Source organism: Carassius auratus, chromosome 14 (assembly GCF_003368295.1).
Source record: "Carassius auratus strain Wakin chromosome 14, ASM336829v1, whole genome shotgun sequence".
NCBI lineage: Eukaryota > Metazoa > Chordata > Actinopteri > Cypriniformes > Cyprinidae > Carassius > Carassius auratus.
Window position 1 is genome coordinate 1,622,425 of NC_039256.1, and position 19,465 is coordinate 1,641,889.

The following is a 19,465-nucleotide window of genomic DNA, read 5'->3' on the forward strand; positions in this document are numbered from 1 at the left end:
GGGAAAGGGTTTTTAGGGACCGCAGTAACCTACTGGAAATGTATAATAATGAGGACTTCATCAGTCGGTTTCGTTTGCCCAAAGAAGTTATACTGAGTCTGACAGATGAATTAGCTGAAGTACTGAGCTCTGTCACTTCAAGGAGCCACAGTATCCCAGCATTGCTACAGGTTTGCACTGCTTTGAGATTTTATGCTACAGGAAGTTTTCTGAATACTGTTGGTGACACAGTGGGTTTCAGCAAAGCTTCTGTGTCACAGGTGGTATACAGGGTATCAAGGGCACTTTCAAATAAGCTCCCTCAGTTCCCAAACCAAATGGCTGAGCTGAACAAACTCAAAAGAGGGTTCTTCAGCATAGCAAGATTTCCCAATGTTGTTGGAGCAATTGATGGGACACATGTCAGAATCCAGGCTCCACCTGCTCATGAACATTTGCCTAAACATTCAGGCTGTTTGTGATTCTGATCTCCGGTTCCTCAACTGTGTGGCCCGCTGGCCTGGATCCCTTCATGACTCTCGAATTCTGCAAAATTCTCAACTCTGTCTAGCATTTGAGCAAGGCATTATCGATGGGGTCCTGTTGGGGGACTCGGGCTACCCTCTAAAACCTTGGCTCCTTACTCCCTTCCTGAATCCTACTACACTTGCACAGAGAAACTTCAACACAGCACACTGTTCAACTCGTAACACTGTAGAACAACTATATCTAAGTCATAGTCAAAGTCTATCTTTGTGAAACCGGCCCCAAGTGACCATTGTTTGTATACTTTACTAATGGGTTCTAATGAAAGGGGTCTAACGTGAAGGTTGCAGGGTCAGATCGGCGCACTTGGCACATCAGTTACATCTTTTGTTCATTCATAAGAACACATGTAGGGTTTGTCCATGTGTTTTCCCGTTGACCAGCATACAACAGCAAGCAACATCAAAGATTGTCAGCTGCTGCATGAGGAAACATCCATCAATCTTGAGTGCCTTTGTCACTTAAGACAGTGTAAATGGAGAGAGGATCTCACCTGAGGGATGATATAAGGCCCCTGCACTCTTCTTACATGGATTGTAAACTGTTATTGATTCTCTTTCCTGTAGGTTGTGGCACTCGGAAAGAACAGTAGAGGCTACCATTATGTTATTGCCAATCTGGTGAGTTTCAGCACCTCCATTCTCTAACTAAAGAACAGAGGTTTTAGAAATTATGCAAATTCAATGACAAATTCAAGATGAAAAGATGCTCCTTTAAACATCCATTACAAAATATGCACCAAATATAAGTATTTGTGTTTGTTTTATTGTAATATTTTACATGATTGTCAACAACATTTAATAACACTAAATATGTGTGTAATCAGTAAAACTAAAGACATTTATTTTTCTAAACACTTCTGATATACATGAGTGTATTTTCCCCCTTAAGTGATGTATTTTAATTATAAATATTGTTTTCTTGTGGTTCTATCAATTTGACAAACTTATATAATATATGACATCCATTAATCTTAATATACCACAATGGTTATAAAGAGCCTTAGTGATTTTCCCATTTTGGGTTTTAAAACGGAAACAATGAGATCCATTTTCACATGATGATTGTTATATTGCCATCATCTCATGAATCCTAAGCTTGCTTCTTTTCCATAATCTCTTTCCACAGGGCTTCACCAACATCAGCCTGGACAAGGTCTTTCTCGGTGGAGCGAACATTAGTGGCTTCCAGATAATCAATCCTGAAAACTCAGTTGTACAACAGTTTCTCCAGAGATGGGACCGTCTAGATGAAAGAGAGTTTCCTGAAGCTAGAAACACACCTCTGAAGGTCTGAAACTACTGCTTAGAAACAACAACAACAACAATAATTGTTGCTGTCTCTTCTTTTTATGATCCATGACTTTATCTTTTAATGAAAAATCTCTACTTTTCACACAATAGGCTACTTTTATTTTTATTGATTTAATTTTACAGACACTGTAAGATGTTTTATTTACAAGTTTCATTAATTTCTCACTGGGAATTTGCACTTACCGGCACATACATTTTCCAAGTCTTTTCCAGGACAGTTTTTTTTTTTTTTTTGGTTATTATTATTATTTTTTTTTTTTTATGAAGACATCAGAAAGCATTTTGAATTGTGACTGTAAAGGCACAATGTCTTTGATGTTAGCTTTGTTATCTTACATTCATTTTACTCGCTAAGTTCCTCGCTGCAGTCACATTGAAAAAATACAAAACAATACAATAGTGTAGCTTATGGCAAATTAGCAGAGGCCAGCTTCTTCTCTTTTCTTGGTTGAAATGAGGTGTAATAACAGGTTGTACCCATGAACATCAATAGCAGCAAAACCCTGTAGAGTCTCACATACCTAAATATTTTATATATCTCTGTAATTAGAAACCTTGTTAATACCCTTTACATAGCATGAAATAATTTACAAGCTACATCCCTGAAGTGTGTCATCTTTTGTTGCATTTGCCAACTATGATTATTTGCAGTAATGTATCGCAATTATCCTTCATTATGTACATCAACATGTGTTTAGACATGGAAAAGGGCAGCTTATTTTAACCCTCTACAAAGTGTTTACTTACAGATAATGTGTTTGCTTATTTTAAACTGCTCTAACAAATAACTGTTAATGTGAGGTTTTTAACGATTATTGTGTACAGTACACTTCAGCGCTGTCTTATGATGCTATCCTGGTCATTGCGGAGGCGTTCCGGTACCTGCGACGCCAGCGAGTAGATGTGTCCAGACGAGGCAGTGCAGGTGATTGCCTGGCTAACCCTGCAGTCCCTTGGAGCCAAGGCATCGACATTGAACGAGCTCTCAAAATGGTAAAATGTCTATTTTTTGGTTTGTTTTGTTTTTACTCATGCATTTCTAAGTGCTTTAGCTTTTCTAAAAATGACAATAACAGTTTGTATTCTCTGTGTAATTTACTTTGAAATTAACTAAATCTCTTTAGGATTAAATTGCTTTACTCCACACATCCGAATTTATTCCAAAAGTTTCAAGTACCATTGTTATTTTGCTGGTTTCTTTATGTTGTTATTGTTTTTGGCAGGTCCAGGTGCAAGGGATGACTGGTAATATCCAGTTTGACAGCTTTGGTCGCAGATCAAACTACAGTATTGATGTTTATGAAATGAAAACAGGTGGCCCAAGAAAAGTAAGTCATCGGTAAATCTGTAAATTTGTTCAGTGAGAGAACTCAACCCGGGATCCATTCCTCAAGTCTAAGCCAAAAAAAAAAAAAAAAAGTTTGTCAGATATACACATTTAAAATTTATATTTATAACTCACTAGATAAAATAGAGAAAATAATACTGATGAGTAATCTCATCTTAGACTCAGTTATTTAAGTACATACATCTCGGAGTCACATCAGATCACCGATGAATTGGGATATCTTTTCGATAGACCAATCTACTTTGAGTATAAACTAAATGAGCCAATGCACGTTGGCATGCAGTCAGGGGCGTAGCAAGCTTTTCAAAAGTGTGGGGGATGGATGTGGTTGTTTATAAACAATAAAAATGATGAACACATTGACAGAGGGGTACAAAATGCAGGGCTTAAAGTTCTCTGGCACTGTGCGGGATTTCTGGCTTGCAGCGTTTGGCTGGGAAAAAAATAATCCTACATGAAAAAAAAAAACAAGAAAAAAAAAATCAGAAAAGGGGAGAAAAAAACGCAAAATCAGAAAAGGGGAGAAAAAAACGCAAAATCAGAAAAGGAGAGAAAAAACGCCCACACAAAGCTTTTTCTCTGGTGGTATAAATAATGTAACAATTTACTGTTTTTAAACATTAAAATAATATACACTTTAATTTCATAGTTCTTCAACAGGTATGCAAAAAATATCCCAATAATAGCAATTAGCATTAGTCTAAAAAACGAAATATAATACCAAAAACACTCGACATGTCAACAAAACGATTAACAGAACATCTTCCCAAACACATATCAAGCTTATTTAAAAAACCTCTAAAGCATAAACACTCATTCAAAGTACCTGGATAAGGGGGATGTAAATAACCATAAGTTCCCGCATCCTCGGCACGAGCTGACCGATAACACCCCAAGAGAGGCGGGACTTAAGGCAGAACAGCAAATCATCAGCCGATCACACTCAAAGCCGGTGTCAAGTTTGAGAGGGGGGGGGGAGAGGCAACCGCGGCGAGCGCAGACACAGAGCGGTCAGAGAAACGGAGGAGTGACTGTAGTAAGGCGTTTGTGCAAAACGGCGGAAAAACTGCAGAAAATGTGCGGGTGTCGAACCCTCTCACCGGGAAAAGTGTGGGTGTTAAAACCCCCACATCCCTCACGGGTGCGACGCCCCTGCATGCAGTTATTGCATCCAGCCACAGCTAATCACAGCATGAGCATAAAAAGATAGCAGGTACAATGAATACCAGCTTTCTCTTAGTAGCCGAGCGAAAACATTGTTTGCTCCTCGAGCTCGCTGCCGACCGCCCACGACAAGGAGGGGCGGCTGCCGTCCGTGAGGGAGCGGAGGAGTCGGCGCCGTTCGCCAGGGGGCCGGAGCCTGCCGCCTCCGTGACGGAATCCGGAGGGGCAGAGAACGGGGGACTCCTGCCGCTGCCCAAAATCGGAGGTGCCGTCGCCGTTCACCGGGCGGCGGAGGAGTGTCGTGCCGTCCGCCGAGGGCCGTCCAGTGCCACCGCCAGGCACCGCGGAGGAGATCACCCAGCCGGTGGAGGGCCGAGCAGCAGTGCGTCTGGGAACCGGATTTTTTTTTTTTTTTTCCTCTCTCCCCTCTCTCGTCCCTGTCGCTCCTCCTTCCATCTCCTTTTCTCTCGCCTCGTCTGTCCTACCCCCAGGTTCCCGCAGGTCCCCGTGAGCGGTCTCCCCCGGGGGGGGGGGGGTGGAGTAGAGCGCAGTCTCGGGAGTACCCCCCCGGCCTGCGAGGGGCGATGGGGGTATGTGGCGAGTGGGGCGGGGCCGAGAGGCGTGGGAACGAGGAGTGAGGCCAGGTGTAGTGATTGGAGATGAGCTACACCTGAGCCCCACCGCTAGTATCGAGTCCCACGTAGGAGATGGAAGGATATAAAACTGGAGCGACGACCGTGAAGGACGAGAGAGGACCAGGCCTGGGACATTATTTTAATGTGTGTGCTTTTTATTTATGCGCACCAGTCGGCCGTGAGGGGCTGGTGCGCCATTTTGTATTTATTTTGTGATTATTAAAATGTATTTTGATTGTGCGCCGGTTCCCGCCTCCTTCTTCCCGATGAATATGGAGATCTGTTTGTATCGTTACATATGCATTTCCCCCAGTTAGCGTTCTTGGACAGACTCTGTACAAGGTTAGGGAGGACAAGGTCCCCTAGGTCTTGCTAGTTGTGCCATAATGGCCCACTCGGACCTTGTTCCCCAAACTAGTACTCTTCATAACAGCCCCTCCCATGTGGATTTATCTGATGAAGGATCTGCAGACTCAGAGATGAGGCACCATATGGCACCCGCATCCAGACCTCTGGAAACTTGATGTCTGGTGCCTGAATGGGATGCGGAGGTTCTTGGTGACCTACCCTAAGAGGTACACCATCACTTCAGCGAAAGCACCATCTACGAGACATGCTTCCAGCTTGACGTGGAATCTCTTGTCGAGTGATGTTCTTCTCGCAATATGCCCAAGAGATGCCCGATCAGGGTTGTCCTTTCTTTTTTGCAGCAAGGTTGCCGTTTACCATGACCCCGTAGAAGGAAAGTCGGTGGGTAAGTGTTGACTCGTGTGTTATAAATGAACTGGCAAAGAGCACTGCTTTATAATCTGTGGGTTTATTGACCGCACGTACACATTACACCACCTCCAGAGTGAGGGGGAGAGACGGGGCTTGTTAGGGAGGTCACGTAATCACGTACAATTGGTGATGTCACACATATCAATGTACTACATCCCCTTTCCTAAGCATGGTCTCTAAACATAAAGCAAGATTAGACTCTGGATGTGTTTACATCAGATTTCTTCTTTAGAACATCAAAGGTATTTTAAACTAGCAACAGTAGCAATGACCAACAGGAACTATTATGTAATGTAAATTAATAAAATGTAAATTAAACATATTGCACTATAAAGAAACTGGTATTATTAACCAAGATAACAATAAAATAAAATAAATGTGCAATTCAGCAACATATCAAACATTTCAGTCCTTGTACTTAGGGTTCGGGTATACAGTGCGTCCGGATCGTGTCACATAAGGACTGTCTTTCTTTTGTGCTCGTGTTTGAGGGGTTACTTGACCTGTGGTTCTGTGAATAAGTACATCTGGTACTTTTACAACTGGATCATTCACTCTGGTTGGACCAGGGATCACCTGGTGACCCTCATCATCATTATCATCAAGTTGACTTGGCCTAGGCTCTTTCACAGTTAGGAGATGTCTGCGGTTCCTCCTATATTCTTTTCCTCCAGACAGGACAATGTAAGATCTTGGTTCACTGCAGACTTCCTTCACAACTGCCTTACTGTCATAACCATGAGGGGTTTGCATCCTCACTACTTGCCCTTTTGAAAGAATGCTCAGTTGTTTACTGCTTTTGTCATAACTGATCTTTTGACAGAGTCTTTTCTTCGTTAACTGTGCACGAATTTCATTGGAAGCCAGAGGTGAAGGTTCCAGCAAAGAGCTGTGGAGTGGCAGGGTGGTGCGAGTTTGTCTGGACATCAATCTCTGAGCTGGAGAGCCAAGCTTAGGATTTCGTGGAACATTTCGCAGATTCAGCAAGTTGAGATAGATGTCAGTACCATCTCGTTTGGACTTTTCCATGAGTTGTTTAGCGCTGCGGACTGCGCGCTCCATTAGATTGAGGATAGTATGGACTGCTGGTTTTATGAACAAAGTCCCAGGCCATGGCGAAGTCTTTAAACTCTTTGCTCACAAACTGTCTCCCATTGTCTGTGATGAAGGTGTGAGGCGATCCATGGACAGAAAAATGTCTCTTTAGCTTTTGTATAACACCTGATGAGGTCAAATTCTGTAGCTGATCGATCTCGTACCATCCTGAATACGAGTCAACAAGCACCAAGAACTGATGACTGTTCCAGTCAAAGATGTCAGCTGCTGCTATTGACCATGGCAGGCTTGGAACTGCATGCAGCTGAAGGGGTTCTTTTTGCTGATGGGGTTTGGTGCTGTTGCATGTGGCACAAGATGTGATGTAAGCATCAATGTCTTTTGTCATGTTAGGCCAAAAGAATATGCCACTTGCGCGTTGCTTGGTAGATTCGGCTCCAGGATGACCTCTATGAACGATTTGCATGGCCTACAGCTTAAGTGTTTCAGGGATGATCACTTTGTGGCCTTTCCATACAAGTCCATCATCTGTGATCAGTTCATGTCTGTATGGGTGAAATGGTCTTATTGCTGGGGGGAGACTGTGCAGTTTAGTTGGCCATCCATGCCTGATTGTGTTGACAAGCATCTGAAGCGTGGCGTCGTTGTCTGTTTGGCGTTTAAGTTCATCCATACGTGATGGTGAGATGTTGCAAACATTCATTACCTCAAAGGTATTTTCTTCCATGGCCCATGACACAAAGTGTCTGCTATATACATGTGTTTTCCTTTTTTGTAGATAAGGGTGATGTTGTATCGTTGGAGCTGGAGCAACATTCATTGGAGTCGCGCAGGAGTGCTGTGTATTGGACGTCTGGTGATTGTCACCAAAGGCTGGTGGTCAGTTTCAATGGTTACTGGTTTACCATAGATGTAATCATTGAACTTAGTGCAAGCAAAAACTACAGCTAGGAGCTCTTTTTCTATCTGCGCATAGCGCATTTCAGTTTGTGTTAGGACTCGTGAGGCGTAAGCGATAGGCTTGTTGTCCTGCAGGCACACAGCTCCTAAACCAAACTGAGAGGAGTCGCATGTTAAAGTGACAGGCCTATCGACGTTGTAATACGACAGGACTGGAGGACATGTGAGGCATTTTTTCAAGGCTTGGAAAGCATCCTGGTGCTGTTGCAGCCAACACCATACTGTGTCTTTGTGTGTGAGCTGGCGGAGTGGGGCAGCTATGTCACTGAGGTTAGGGATAAACTTGCCCATGTAGTTGACCATGCCAAGAAATCTCTGAAGAGCTGTCGTGTTTGTAGGTTCTGGCATGTCACTGATAGCTTTGATCTTTGATGGATCAGCATGCAGGCCATCACTGCTGAAGACATGGCCCACGTAGCTCACTTCCTTCAGTCTGAATTTGCATTTCAGTGGATTCAGCCTCAGATTAACTTGTCTCGCCCGCTCTAGCACCCTTTCTAGGTTTTCATCGTGTTCTTTTACTGTGCATCCACCGACCAATATATCATCTACAATTACAGCACAAGGGTAACCAGCGTAGATTTGCTCCATTGAGCGTTGGAAGACTTCACTAGCTGAGTTTATACCAAAAGGCATTTTTAGGAATCGATATCGGCCAAAAGGGGTGCTGAAAGTTGTAAGTAGTGATGATTTATGGTCTAAGGATATTTGCCAGAACAAATTTTTTGCGTCTAGCACAGAAAAGATGGTGGAATTTGACATCTGGGCAGCAACTTCCTCGACTGTTCTTATTGGGTGGTGGGGTCTTTGTATAGCTGTGTTCAGGTCTCTCGGGTCTATACAAATTCGGATGTTGTTAGAGTCTTTTTTATGAGCAGCAACCATGGAAGACACCCACTCACTTGGTTCAGAGAATGGTGTAATGACACCAAGATCAGTCATCCGTTGAAGTTCCTTTTTCACCTTGTCTTGCATAGCGACTGGGATGCGTCTTGCTGGTCGGACGACTGGCGGTATGGTGGGGTCGATTTTCATGGAATATGTGACAGGTAGTCTTCCCACCTCATCTTTGAAAAGGTCAGCATATTTGGTGAGAATTCTGTCTGTGAATTCATCCTGACTGGATGTGTTCAGCTGGTGGACTTCTTTGTTAAGTGTAAGAAGTCCCATGCGTAGACAGTCAGGTAGACCCAATAGTGGCTGTGCAGAGCTTTTGATGACATAGAACAGCAGGTCATAAGTCTGTCTGGCTAGACAGCATGGTAATGCAACTGTGCCAAGTGTGTGTAGCTCACTGCCACCGTATGCTATTAGCTTTGTTGTGTTTAACACGTTAAGTTCTTCCTCTTTTCGCAAGTGCTGAAAAGTGTTAAAATCCATTACATTACATTTGGCTCCAGTGTCCACTTTTAGTTCCACTGGCTTGCCATATACGTGTACAGTGCTGTACAGTTCACTTTTTTGTGTTAGGTCAGTCATGGAATCAACAGACTTTGAAGCTACTCCATCAATGAAGAACGAATCACTCTCTTCACTGTTTGTCTGGTCTGGTTCAACATTGTGGACCGTTCTGGTATAACCACGTTTTGCTTGGTTTGGTTTAGTGGACCTACAGCATTTTTTAAAGTGGTTCCACTTCTTGCAGCCGTTGCATTGTTGACCGAATGCAGGGCACTTATCTCTTTTGGCTGGGTGGTCACTACCACAATTGTTACAGTTCTTTATGATCGGCGGTGCTTTGCTATCTGGTTTGTGGTTTGATTTGGAATGTCTAGTCCTTCTTGCAAACGCCTGGTGCACAGCATTGACCGTCGCAGTTGTTGTTTGGAGTGTTGCAAGGTCTTTAGTGTGCTGTTCAGTTTGTTCATAGATCTGACATGCTGATATGGCTCTAGTTAAAGTAAGTTCTGGATCACGCAGCATTGATTTTCTTAGAATGTCACTGTTTACTCCACAAACTAGTCGATCACGAATGAGTTCGTCTTGTAATGTACCAAATTTGCAGCTTTTTGCTTTCAGCTTTAAATCGCTGATATAAGATTCAAAAGTCTCACCGGGCTTCTGTGATCTCATGTTGAACTTGTGTCGTTCCATTGTGATGTTGATATGGGGAGCGCAAATCTCGCGAAACTTTCTCTTTAAACAGTCAGGGTCTTCCCTTGACTCAGCCGGCGTAATGATAACGACACTGTCATTTTCACCGGGAACGCTCACCTCTTGTGCATAAACAAAGGACCGTTCACGTTCGATGGCTTCGGGACCCGCGAGGTTGAGGAAAATGAAAGCTTGTGTTCGACGCGGTTTGTCTCCATGAGCTGCAGCAATGAAGATATCAAACTCTTGTACAAATATACGCCAGTTCTCTGCAATATTTTCATTGAAAACGAGAGGATCGGGTCTTCGGAATTCCCCTGCCATGGCTGGCGCGTGTGATGCAGCAGTTTACGTAGCTTAGCGGCTAGTTAGTTATTTACGAGTCGAGAGACTTGCATGGACACTTTTCCAGTGTAGACTAAACTCACTTTCGCGTGTAGTTGTAGGACACTTCTGACACCATGTTGACTCGTGTGTTATAAATGAACTGGCAAAGAGCACTGCTTTATAATCTGTGGGTTTATTGACCGCACGTACACATTACACCACCTCCAGAGTGAGGGGGAGAGACGGGGCTTGTTAGGGAGGTCACGTAATCACGTACAATTGGTGATGTCACACATATCAATGTACTACAGTAAGAATGGCCTGGTCATCAGGTTCTTTAGAGGGGCCAGAAGGTTACATCCTTCCCAACCTCCCTCCATACCCTCTTGGGACCTGTCTCTAGTGCTTAAAACACTACATCATGGCCCATTTGATTCCTTGCACTCAGTCAAGCTAAAGTTTCTTTCATTGAAAAACTTCATGTCTAGAGTTTGGGCCATCTGAATCCCAGGTAATCCTAAGGCCCTGGCCTGGCTATGTGTCCAAGGTTCCCAACACATTAGCTAGGTTCTATAGCCTTCGTGTGGAGCTGGCATCCTCCTGTGTTCTCACCTCAAACAGGTAGTGGCACTGATAGGCCCTGGTTAGTTTCGGCTTGCTAAAACTACTCCACAGCATCCATACTGTAGACTCTGTCAAGCTCCTCCATCCCCTTGGCAGCCAGAAGTGTTGGAGCATCTGGAGCCAGGCCTTCACTCGCTGTATCCTTGAGATCCGGTAGAAGGCTGGGTTCCATATGTGAGACCTAAGCGGATCCCTTATGTTTAAAGTCCACGGTATAGCCTCAGAGCTTGTGTTTCCCTGGGCAGACTTCTGCCATTTCCAAGAGGGTTACAATCACTTCCAATTTTCCATATGCACCTAAACAGATGTTCATGTGTGTATTGTTCCCGAGACCTCCTTCAGGAAGGATGGAGCTTCCTCAGCACCCCTGTTCCAAGTGGAATGGGTACGTTTCCAAAGTGTAATCCAATCTCACTGAGTAGGTAGTGCTTCGACAATGGTGAATGGAAAATCTTGTTGCGAGCCCCGGCATACACCAAAAAAGGGGTGCAGGTAGCTCACACAGGGCACACGAAGGGGTAGGAATCCCAATTCATCGGTCATCCAATGTGACATCGAGAGTGACCGGCTGAAAGGGAATGTCTCGATTATATATGGTAACCCTCGTTCCATGAAGGAGGGAACGGAGATGTCACATCCCGTTGCCACTACTGCTGTAACATCGTTGAGCGGCCGGGTCAACCTTTTATGCTTTGGCCTTCGACCACCTGCTGCCTTTTTATGCTCACGTTGTGATCAACTTCAGCTTAATACAAGAATTGCATGCCAATGTGTATTGGCTTGTTTAGTTTCCACTCAAAGTAGACTGGTATAACGAAGCGATATACCTTCATAATATAGATAAGAATACAACTGTAAAGTTTGGTGTGTGTGTGTGTCTAAGTGTTACTAAAGTGTAGATTTGAAGCTCTGTGCTAGAGCAAAATGATAGTGCATATATATACATGGAAAAAAAAAATATATATATATATATATATATATATATTTATGTATAATGTCTTGCACAGTGTTTGAGAGAGCTTAATGCACTGCAACATAAGAAGACATATGCAAAAATTGTTTTTGGCATTTTGATTACCATCTGTATAACCACAAATGTACAAATACCATGGTTAAACTATGGTTAGTGTAGCAAAGCCAGGGTTAATTTGATGTTCATGGGGAAGTTATAAAAATTTGCTCGCCAGCTTGCATAACGTTTCACAGTTACAGTAATTGTGTATTTCGTCAGCTTATTTAGGCTAATGATATCCAATCCGATCAGGATGTTAAAAACAAATCTCACTTTTCTTAGCACACATTGAAAGACACATTGATTTTTAGCTCTCTCAGCCACCATAGTCTTGCCTTAACTGGTTGCAAATAGGCAGGACAATCCCTTCAATATGTCCTTTAAGCTTCAATAAATGCATCATAACAGAAACTGCTCTTTATAACACACTATTCCAGCAACAATCACCATGGATGAGAATAGTTAAGCCTATAAGGTTAGATGGGGTCAGTGTCAGTAAGGAGAAGCTAATTGACAATGACCATCAGTTGTGAGGTACACGACTGTGTCGGACCCCTCTGCAATGTCACCTCAGTGATGCCTTAGTGCTATGCTAATGGTTCTGACACATGCCACTCAACCGTTATGCAACAACTCAAGCATGTAGCAAGGAGAAAACACAGAATGTTTAAATCATTAAAATCTAATCAAGTTAAATTTCTGTTGAGCAGCATTACATCCAAGAGTAACTTCCAGCTTCTGCATCCCTGAAAATTCCACCATAAGCATTTTTTTCCTCTTTAACAAATGTCAGCCAAGAATTTGTCTTTTTTTGTTTAACTCCAGGCAATAACAACAGCAGCATGGAGACCTAATATTTTTTTTAATGAACACTGTCTTATGAGAGTACACATCCACAACAGCTTCCTTAGCTGAACAGAAGGGCTGTGGGGAGGGGGTAGTTAGCATCAGTGCAATAAAAATGTCTGCTGTTTGGTAATAACGCAAATGTTTTCCCTTTACAGATCGGATACTGGAACGAGTTTGAGCGCTTTGTTAATATAATGGATCAGCAGTACAGCAACGATTCCTCAGTGGAAAACCGAACAATTGTGGTCACTACTATTATGGTACACACTCCATGACGTTTTAATCATGCCGCATATTCTGCCCATCAGGGTCATGGTGTTGACTCCTAGATTGATACATTCTGTCCTGGGCGGGTAGAAGTACTTTTCTTTTGTTTTGCTTTCCATCCACTCATTACACGTTGAAACAGTCGAACGCGAGGAAAACCGACGCATGAGTGTTTCAACTGTATCCGTGTGGGTGTCAAAGCATTTTGATTTTCCATATATCAGTGGCCTGTCATAGCAGTGACATCACAATAACGGCATTAGGTATGATGGTTTCACATTGATATCATCAAGTAGACATACAATGCATATGTAGGTAAGACTTGTTTCCTCTCATCAAGTAAATGGCCAATGACACATGAGCTATAACAAGCTAATGCTTACCGCAACAAAGAAGGGTTTGATGGTTTGCCTCTGGCAAAGATAAAGCATATTTGAGTGAGGCCAGGTATGAGGCCCTTGCTCAGATTCACTTTACATTGACCGGAGGACTGCTCAGTGCTGACGTATCACTTCATCTTCTGCCATTAATGGCATTAGCTTTAAAGTTAGCCTCTAATTGGCAAGGCCAAAACACATCTCTTAGGAATTCAAATCAATGCTCACAACATCATCCCCTGTAAAACAACAATCGCTCGTAATTGTTTTGTTTCACCAAAAACCAAGGTCAGTCTTTCAAATGACTTGAATGTGAGCAGCTGTCAGTTATTCTATCAGAGGGATTCAGGAGGAAAACAATCACACAAAGGATGAGGTGAGAGGATACATTCAGCACAGAACAAACAAACCATTGCTAACCCACTAGCACCCTAATTGTCTCTGACTCTAATGGGATGCATCCTCACTGCAAGAAGCCATTTTGTTTGGTAATAGTGACAAGCAAGCCGCTGCCACAATGTTTGAAATGGGGGGGGGGTATAAAACCAGCTTGCACACTTTTACTTTGTTCAATTCTGTTTGTCGATAAAGTGCTTTTGAGTTTGGATCCTAACAATAGCTTCGTTTTTGCTTGGTTTTGTTTCCCTACTGAAAAGACCATATATTTTGTTTTTGGATGCTGGTCCCTAACATGGCACCAGTCTGTTTATATAGTTAAACCAGCAAGTCAGCCAGTATCTCTGGATCAACCATGTTAGTCGACCAGCTAGACCAAAACTGCAATAGACACCTAACCAGCAATACCTGGCATCAACCAGCCTGAAATTCTAGCTGGTGAAAGCTGGTCTTTTTAGCAGGCATATGTCCAGTGTTCTTTCTGTTGGAATGATATAGGCTTCTGTCGTATATGTGCTTGAATATGTCTGAACAGAATTAACACTATGATTCCTCTACAGTCACTGCCATTTACTTCATGAATCGGATTCCTTCTCACTTCATATGTTCTTGCCTACCTCACCTCTCACCCTCAACTGCCAATGCATTTCAGACCCTTGGGATATTGCAACGTGACAGTGTGTGTGCATGTGTGTGAAACAGAGAAGACCAGAATCAAACTTATTTTGATTTGTTTTATGGTCTCAGACCCTGTTTATGCCTGATGTCATCCATCTCCAGTGTTTTGATCCAAAGTAGACAGTCCCAAATGCAGTTAAACAGAGTCCACTTTTTTGTGGACATATTCATTCCATAATCATAGGTAGACAAGGACGCATATGATGTCCACTCACCCAACACATACCATGTGATGTATATGATGTACAATGATGTATGTGATAAAACTCATGTAGTTACTGCAGATGCATATTAAGAACATTGGTGGAGTCAAGACTATACAATTCAAAACCTAGATTCAGACTTATACCACAGCCCAGATCTATAATGAGACCCAAACTCAAAACAATAATCCTAGATCAGGCATAGGCAATACATACAGTAGTTTAGATCATGAGCTCCCATTCCTATTCCTGGAGATCTACCTTCGTGCAAAGCTCAGCTTCAACCCTGATCAAACACACCTGCACAAGCTAATTAAGATTTTCAGGAACACTTGATAATTATTACAGATGAGCTGGAGTGGGGCTGGAACTGAACTCTGCAGGTACATAGATCTCAACGGAAGGCACCTTTGGGTTAGATTGTTCAGATGCTATTGTGATTAGTGATGGAGCTCTGCAGGACAGTGGCCCAAACCCAAACCAAGAACCAGCCATCCATAAACTAGTCTGTGAATTTATTGCAGCATTCATTTCAAAACACTGTGCCCCTGTATACAGTTGCTAGGCAGCCACTCAAAGCCATGAGTTTCTTGCAAATTCTCGGTTTCTTAAAATACACTTTGGCAACTAGAGATTGAGGTGATTGTCACCTATAATAAGTGTGCCTGAACTCAGGATCCTTTTTGAGACCATAATTCGAGTCCCAGAGTAAAACATGCAAATATTATTGTGATTTCTTAGACCAATAGCACAAGATCCAGATTTTAAATGAGATTATCTATCAGAATATACCTTAGGTGGAGACAATTTGTCTCATTTGGCAACCTGTGATGGGATCACCTGAGATGAATATTAATACCAGGTGTAAAGAGGGCCTTAGAAGAGGCTGGGGAATTACCAGTTTGGTCTGACTGCTTCAGTCATTCGTCTTGTATGTGTTCCAGTTTTGTGGATTATGTGTGTGAGAGAATAGGTGGGTATAAATGCACAGTCATGATATTCCAGCATGCCTGCATGCCTGTGACTGATAAACTGTCGGTGGGCTCTGGTACCTGTGACACTGGACAATGAAAGCAGTAAGTGAAGATTATAATAAATGAGAGTGTGTTTGATTAACAGGAAGCACCATATGTGATGTACAAGAAAAACCACATGCATCTGGAAGGCAATGACAAGTATGAAGGCTACTGTGTCGATTTAGCTTCCGAGATTGCAAAACATGTTGGGATTAAATACAGACTGTCCATAGTCATGGATGGAAAATATGGTGCCCGCGACCCTGAAACCAAGACTTGGAACGGGATGGTGGGTGAACTAGTCTATGGGGTGAGTATTGAATTTGTTAGGAACTCTTACGGAGAAACACTAACCTTTCCTTCAGCAGTAGTCACTTTTATTCATAAGCCTTGCATAAATGATACATTTAAAAGAGAAATTCGCTAGAAATTGCTGTCAAGTAAGGGGTTGGAAGAAGTGAATTGCCTGATGGGAAAGAGCGTGGGGAAATTGACTGGAAACGTCTGGGTGTCGTTCAACTATAACTGCAGCCAGACAGTGCTGGTAGTGAGACTGTTTTTTAAACATGCTCCTTCCCAGCATGCACTGCTTTGATTCACCTCTATGCTGTTGGATCTCTAAGGCACTTTTCACAGTACGCCCAGGCAACTCACCATTTTTGCATTTGTCAAAAAGCTCCCTTGCTATAAATGGAGGAAAACCCAATGAAATCACTTCCAATTCCCTGAGCCGACATTCAAGAAGAAGGACCATATACAAAATGCATGAGGGTTAGGCTACCTCATCTGTTCAATTTCCTTACCATCAGCCAGAGAGATTGCCTGGTTTTGATGTGCTAACGTTGGAAATTATACTCAAATTATTCTCAAAATGGGGGAAAAATGCATGTGGAGATAAAAAGAAAAAAATCTCACCATCACTGAACCATTGCACTTTTAGCTCAGATAGTCAGGACAAATGTTTCTTAGCCATGTTTAACCTTTGGACATGTAGATTTTTCTTAATAGTTTGTCATGTTTAAAATTGCAGCTTGACTTTAAATTAAGAGTAGTTTGTAGCTTGGGCAGATAAACCTTCAAAATAACACTGATTGATACTACAGTATAATCATGTAATCATATTATAATCATGATCAATTCCTGTCATATGTTTAAGTTTTCAGACAGTTACGACAGTTCTGTCTAAACAATGACATCGAATTCTTCTGCTTTTAAATGTAGAAACTTTACAGCTTTCATTGATTTTTTTTTTTTTTTTTTTTGTATTAATTATTTTATTTTTTTGCCATAAAGAGATAAAAACATGAAATGATTCCTATGGGATTCTTCTAAATGTGTTATCCAACCTAATTTGTTTTCTTTCATCTTTTATAAACAGCTTTTGATATCAATTGGATTTTACCTGTGCACATTTGTGCAATACTAATTTCAGAATTAAAAAGATCACATGCAATTATTTGTCTAGCGTGCAGTAGACGCTGAGAGTTTTGAGGCGTATTTCTTCCTCACTGATAAATCACTTCTGGTAGACTCTTAATTAGCTATTTATATGCAAACGATTATATGATTTATTGAGACAGTGCACTGGAGTTCCATTCACTACAACCACAAGATAAAAGGATATTAATATTTGTAGAGGCTTTTATAACCAGCGTTCACCTGCAGAGTTGCAGTGACCTTACACTTCCTGATTGCATAACTAATGTTCTCCTGGCTGAGGACACATGCTAGATAAAATCTTTCACTGTCGTTTTATTATACCCTCATGCTACAGTGCCTCTGAGGATTATGGGAACTGGGAAGCGGCTGTGCCGCAAATTTATGTGAAGCATGAGAAGGGAAGCATTAACAAAAAAAAAATTCCAACAAAGTCTCCTGCTTGTGCCTATTATGCGCTGTTTGTCGCCTGATACAGCGGCGTATGGGTCACAGAAATTAGCAAGACTCTTCATATCTAGTCAAGTGAATGCTCAGCTGTCACTTCTGTGCTACACGGTCAAAAAGCTTTTTCTGTTACACATCACATGTTCTTCTCTGAGGCAGTGAAAGTCCTGGCTCTGTGAATGTCATTTTCCGGGCTTCCTTCTGCACACCAAGGCCTGAGAAATCTCTAAATGACCCCCTCTGAGCTGGTGTAATGTACTGCGAGAAATTAATCTGATTAATTCATCCAAATGTTAATAGAAAGTTCCAGGTTTAGACTACAGAAAATAATATAGAGTTGAATTTAAATAATTTGTAATAAGAAAAAATATACTCTATATAATCTATATAATATGCTCTTAAAAATATACCCTTACAATGTATACCAAGTTAGTATGTGCCATCTGGTGGGAGATATAAAGAAAATCATAAGGTGTTACCACTAGATGCCCTAGAGAGAGAGAGCATTTTCAGGATTTTTATTTTATTTTTATTATTATTATTATTTAGGTATTTAATTTGGGTATATATTTTTCGACCTTATGAAGGAATACTTCACTGATTTGGACATTGTACCCAAAAATTCATTAATTCATTCAACAATTCAATTTGTTCATTTACTACAGAAAGATCACAGGAGTGACTATTTTTGAAGACCATTTATCCTTTTCAAATTATATCAAAGATTTTGTTGTTGTTGTTGTTGTTGTTGTTGTTCATGTCAAAAACAGCCCCACAAAAATTTATACCATTCTGAAGTAAAAAAAAAAAAGTTAAATGTTCAAAAAAAATTACATTTAAATTTAGCAAAACAAAGAAATAAGTTGACAATATTGTCTGTTGTAATCAACAGCATGCCATCAATGTTGTTGGCAAGGCTTAAGTTGTACTGAAACCTGAACATTCCACTAAGACCCTTTGTGATGTACAGCTTGAAGTAAATTTGCAGCAAAACCTGCCAAACCTTCCTTGTGAGAAATAAATACTTTGCTAAGATATGGAAAAGTAGTTGAATTGCATTGCATGTTTAATGTACTGGTGCATGTTCAGAATTAAACACATTTTGTTCATGTCCCCATTTCCAGAGAGCAGATATAGCCGTCGCACCATTAACGATCACGCTTGTGCGAGAGGAAGTCATTGACTTTTCTAAGCCCTTCATGAGTTTGGGCATCTCCATTATGATCAAGAAACCTCAGAAGTCCAAACCGGGTGTGTTCTCATTCCTGGACCCTCTGGCATATGAGATCTGGATGTGTATCGTATTCGCATACATCGGCGTCAGCGTGGTGCTGTTCCTCGTGAGCCGCTTCAGCCCCTACGAGTGGCACCTGGATGAGACTGATGAAGCCAAAGACCCCCAGACCTCTCCAGACCCGCCTAATGACTTTGGGATTTTTAACAGCCTGTGGTTCTCTCTAGGGGCCTTCATGCAGCAGGGCTGTGATATCTCACCAAGGTTGGTACATCATCGATGTGTTGCTTTATGGCTATAAAAATAGTGTCCATATGTGGGTTAGCGTGTATGAGCAGACAATATATCACTGTTTTAAATACACTGGGGTTCTCAGAGCAGATGTAACTGAAAACCATTTTAGATTTTCAATATGGCCTCAGACCAGATTATACATCTGTGATTTTCTTATCCATCAATAAAAATAAAAAAAGACTCTAAAAATTGAGAATTAATTAGTCAAAATGTTGGATAACTCTACCAAACAGAGCGTTACTGAAAAGCAGTGCTGGGAAATAGCCAATTACAAGTAATCTGGATTACGTAATCAGGTTCCAAAAATTTACGACTTGTTATTACGACTTGTTTAAATGTAATGTTATTACATTACATTTAAAATACTTTTAATCAAACTACAGTTACTTTTTATAGATTAAACATTATTCACATGGTCAAAATGATATG

General features: G+C 41.6%; 1 protein-coding gene across 4 annotated transcripts in view; it reads left to right on the forward strand.

The window, feature by feature from the left end:
* Positions 1–19,465, forward strand: part of gria3b (glutamate receptor, ionotropic, AMPA 3b) — a 131,798-nt gene that overhangs the window by 84,081 nt on the left and 28,252 nt on the right. For all 4 annotated transcript variants that reach the window (XR_003293573.1, XR_003293574.1, XM_026279553.1 and 1 more), the window contains exons 5-11: positions 1,092–1,145; positions 1,654–1,815; positions 2,664–2,831; positions 3,062–3,166; positions 12,843–12,947; positions 15,728–15,934; positions 18,633–19,006. Coding sequence is in view for 2 of the 4 variants with exons in the window: in XM_026279553.1 (XP_026135338.1) it covers positions 1,092–1,145; positions 1,654–1,815; positions 2,664–2,831; positions 3,062–3,166; positions 12,843–12,947; positions 15,728–15,934; positions 18,633–19,006 (1,175 nt within the window). In the remaining 2 variants the exon portion in view is untranslated. The remainder of the gene's footprint in view (positions 1–1,091; positions 1,146–1,653; positions 1,816–2,663; positions 2,832–3,061; positions 3,167–12,842; positions 12,948–15,727; positions 15,935–18,632; positions 19,007–19,465) is intronic.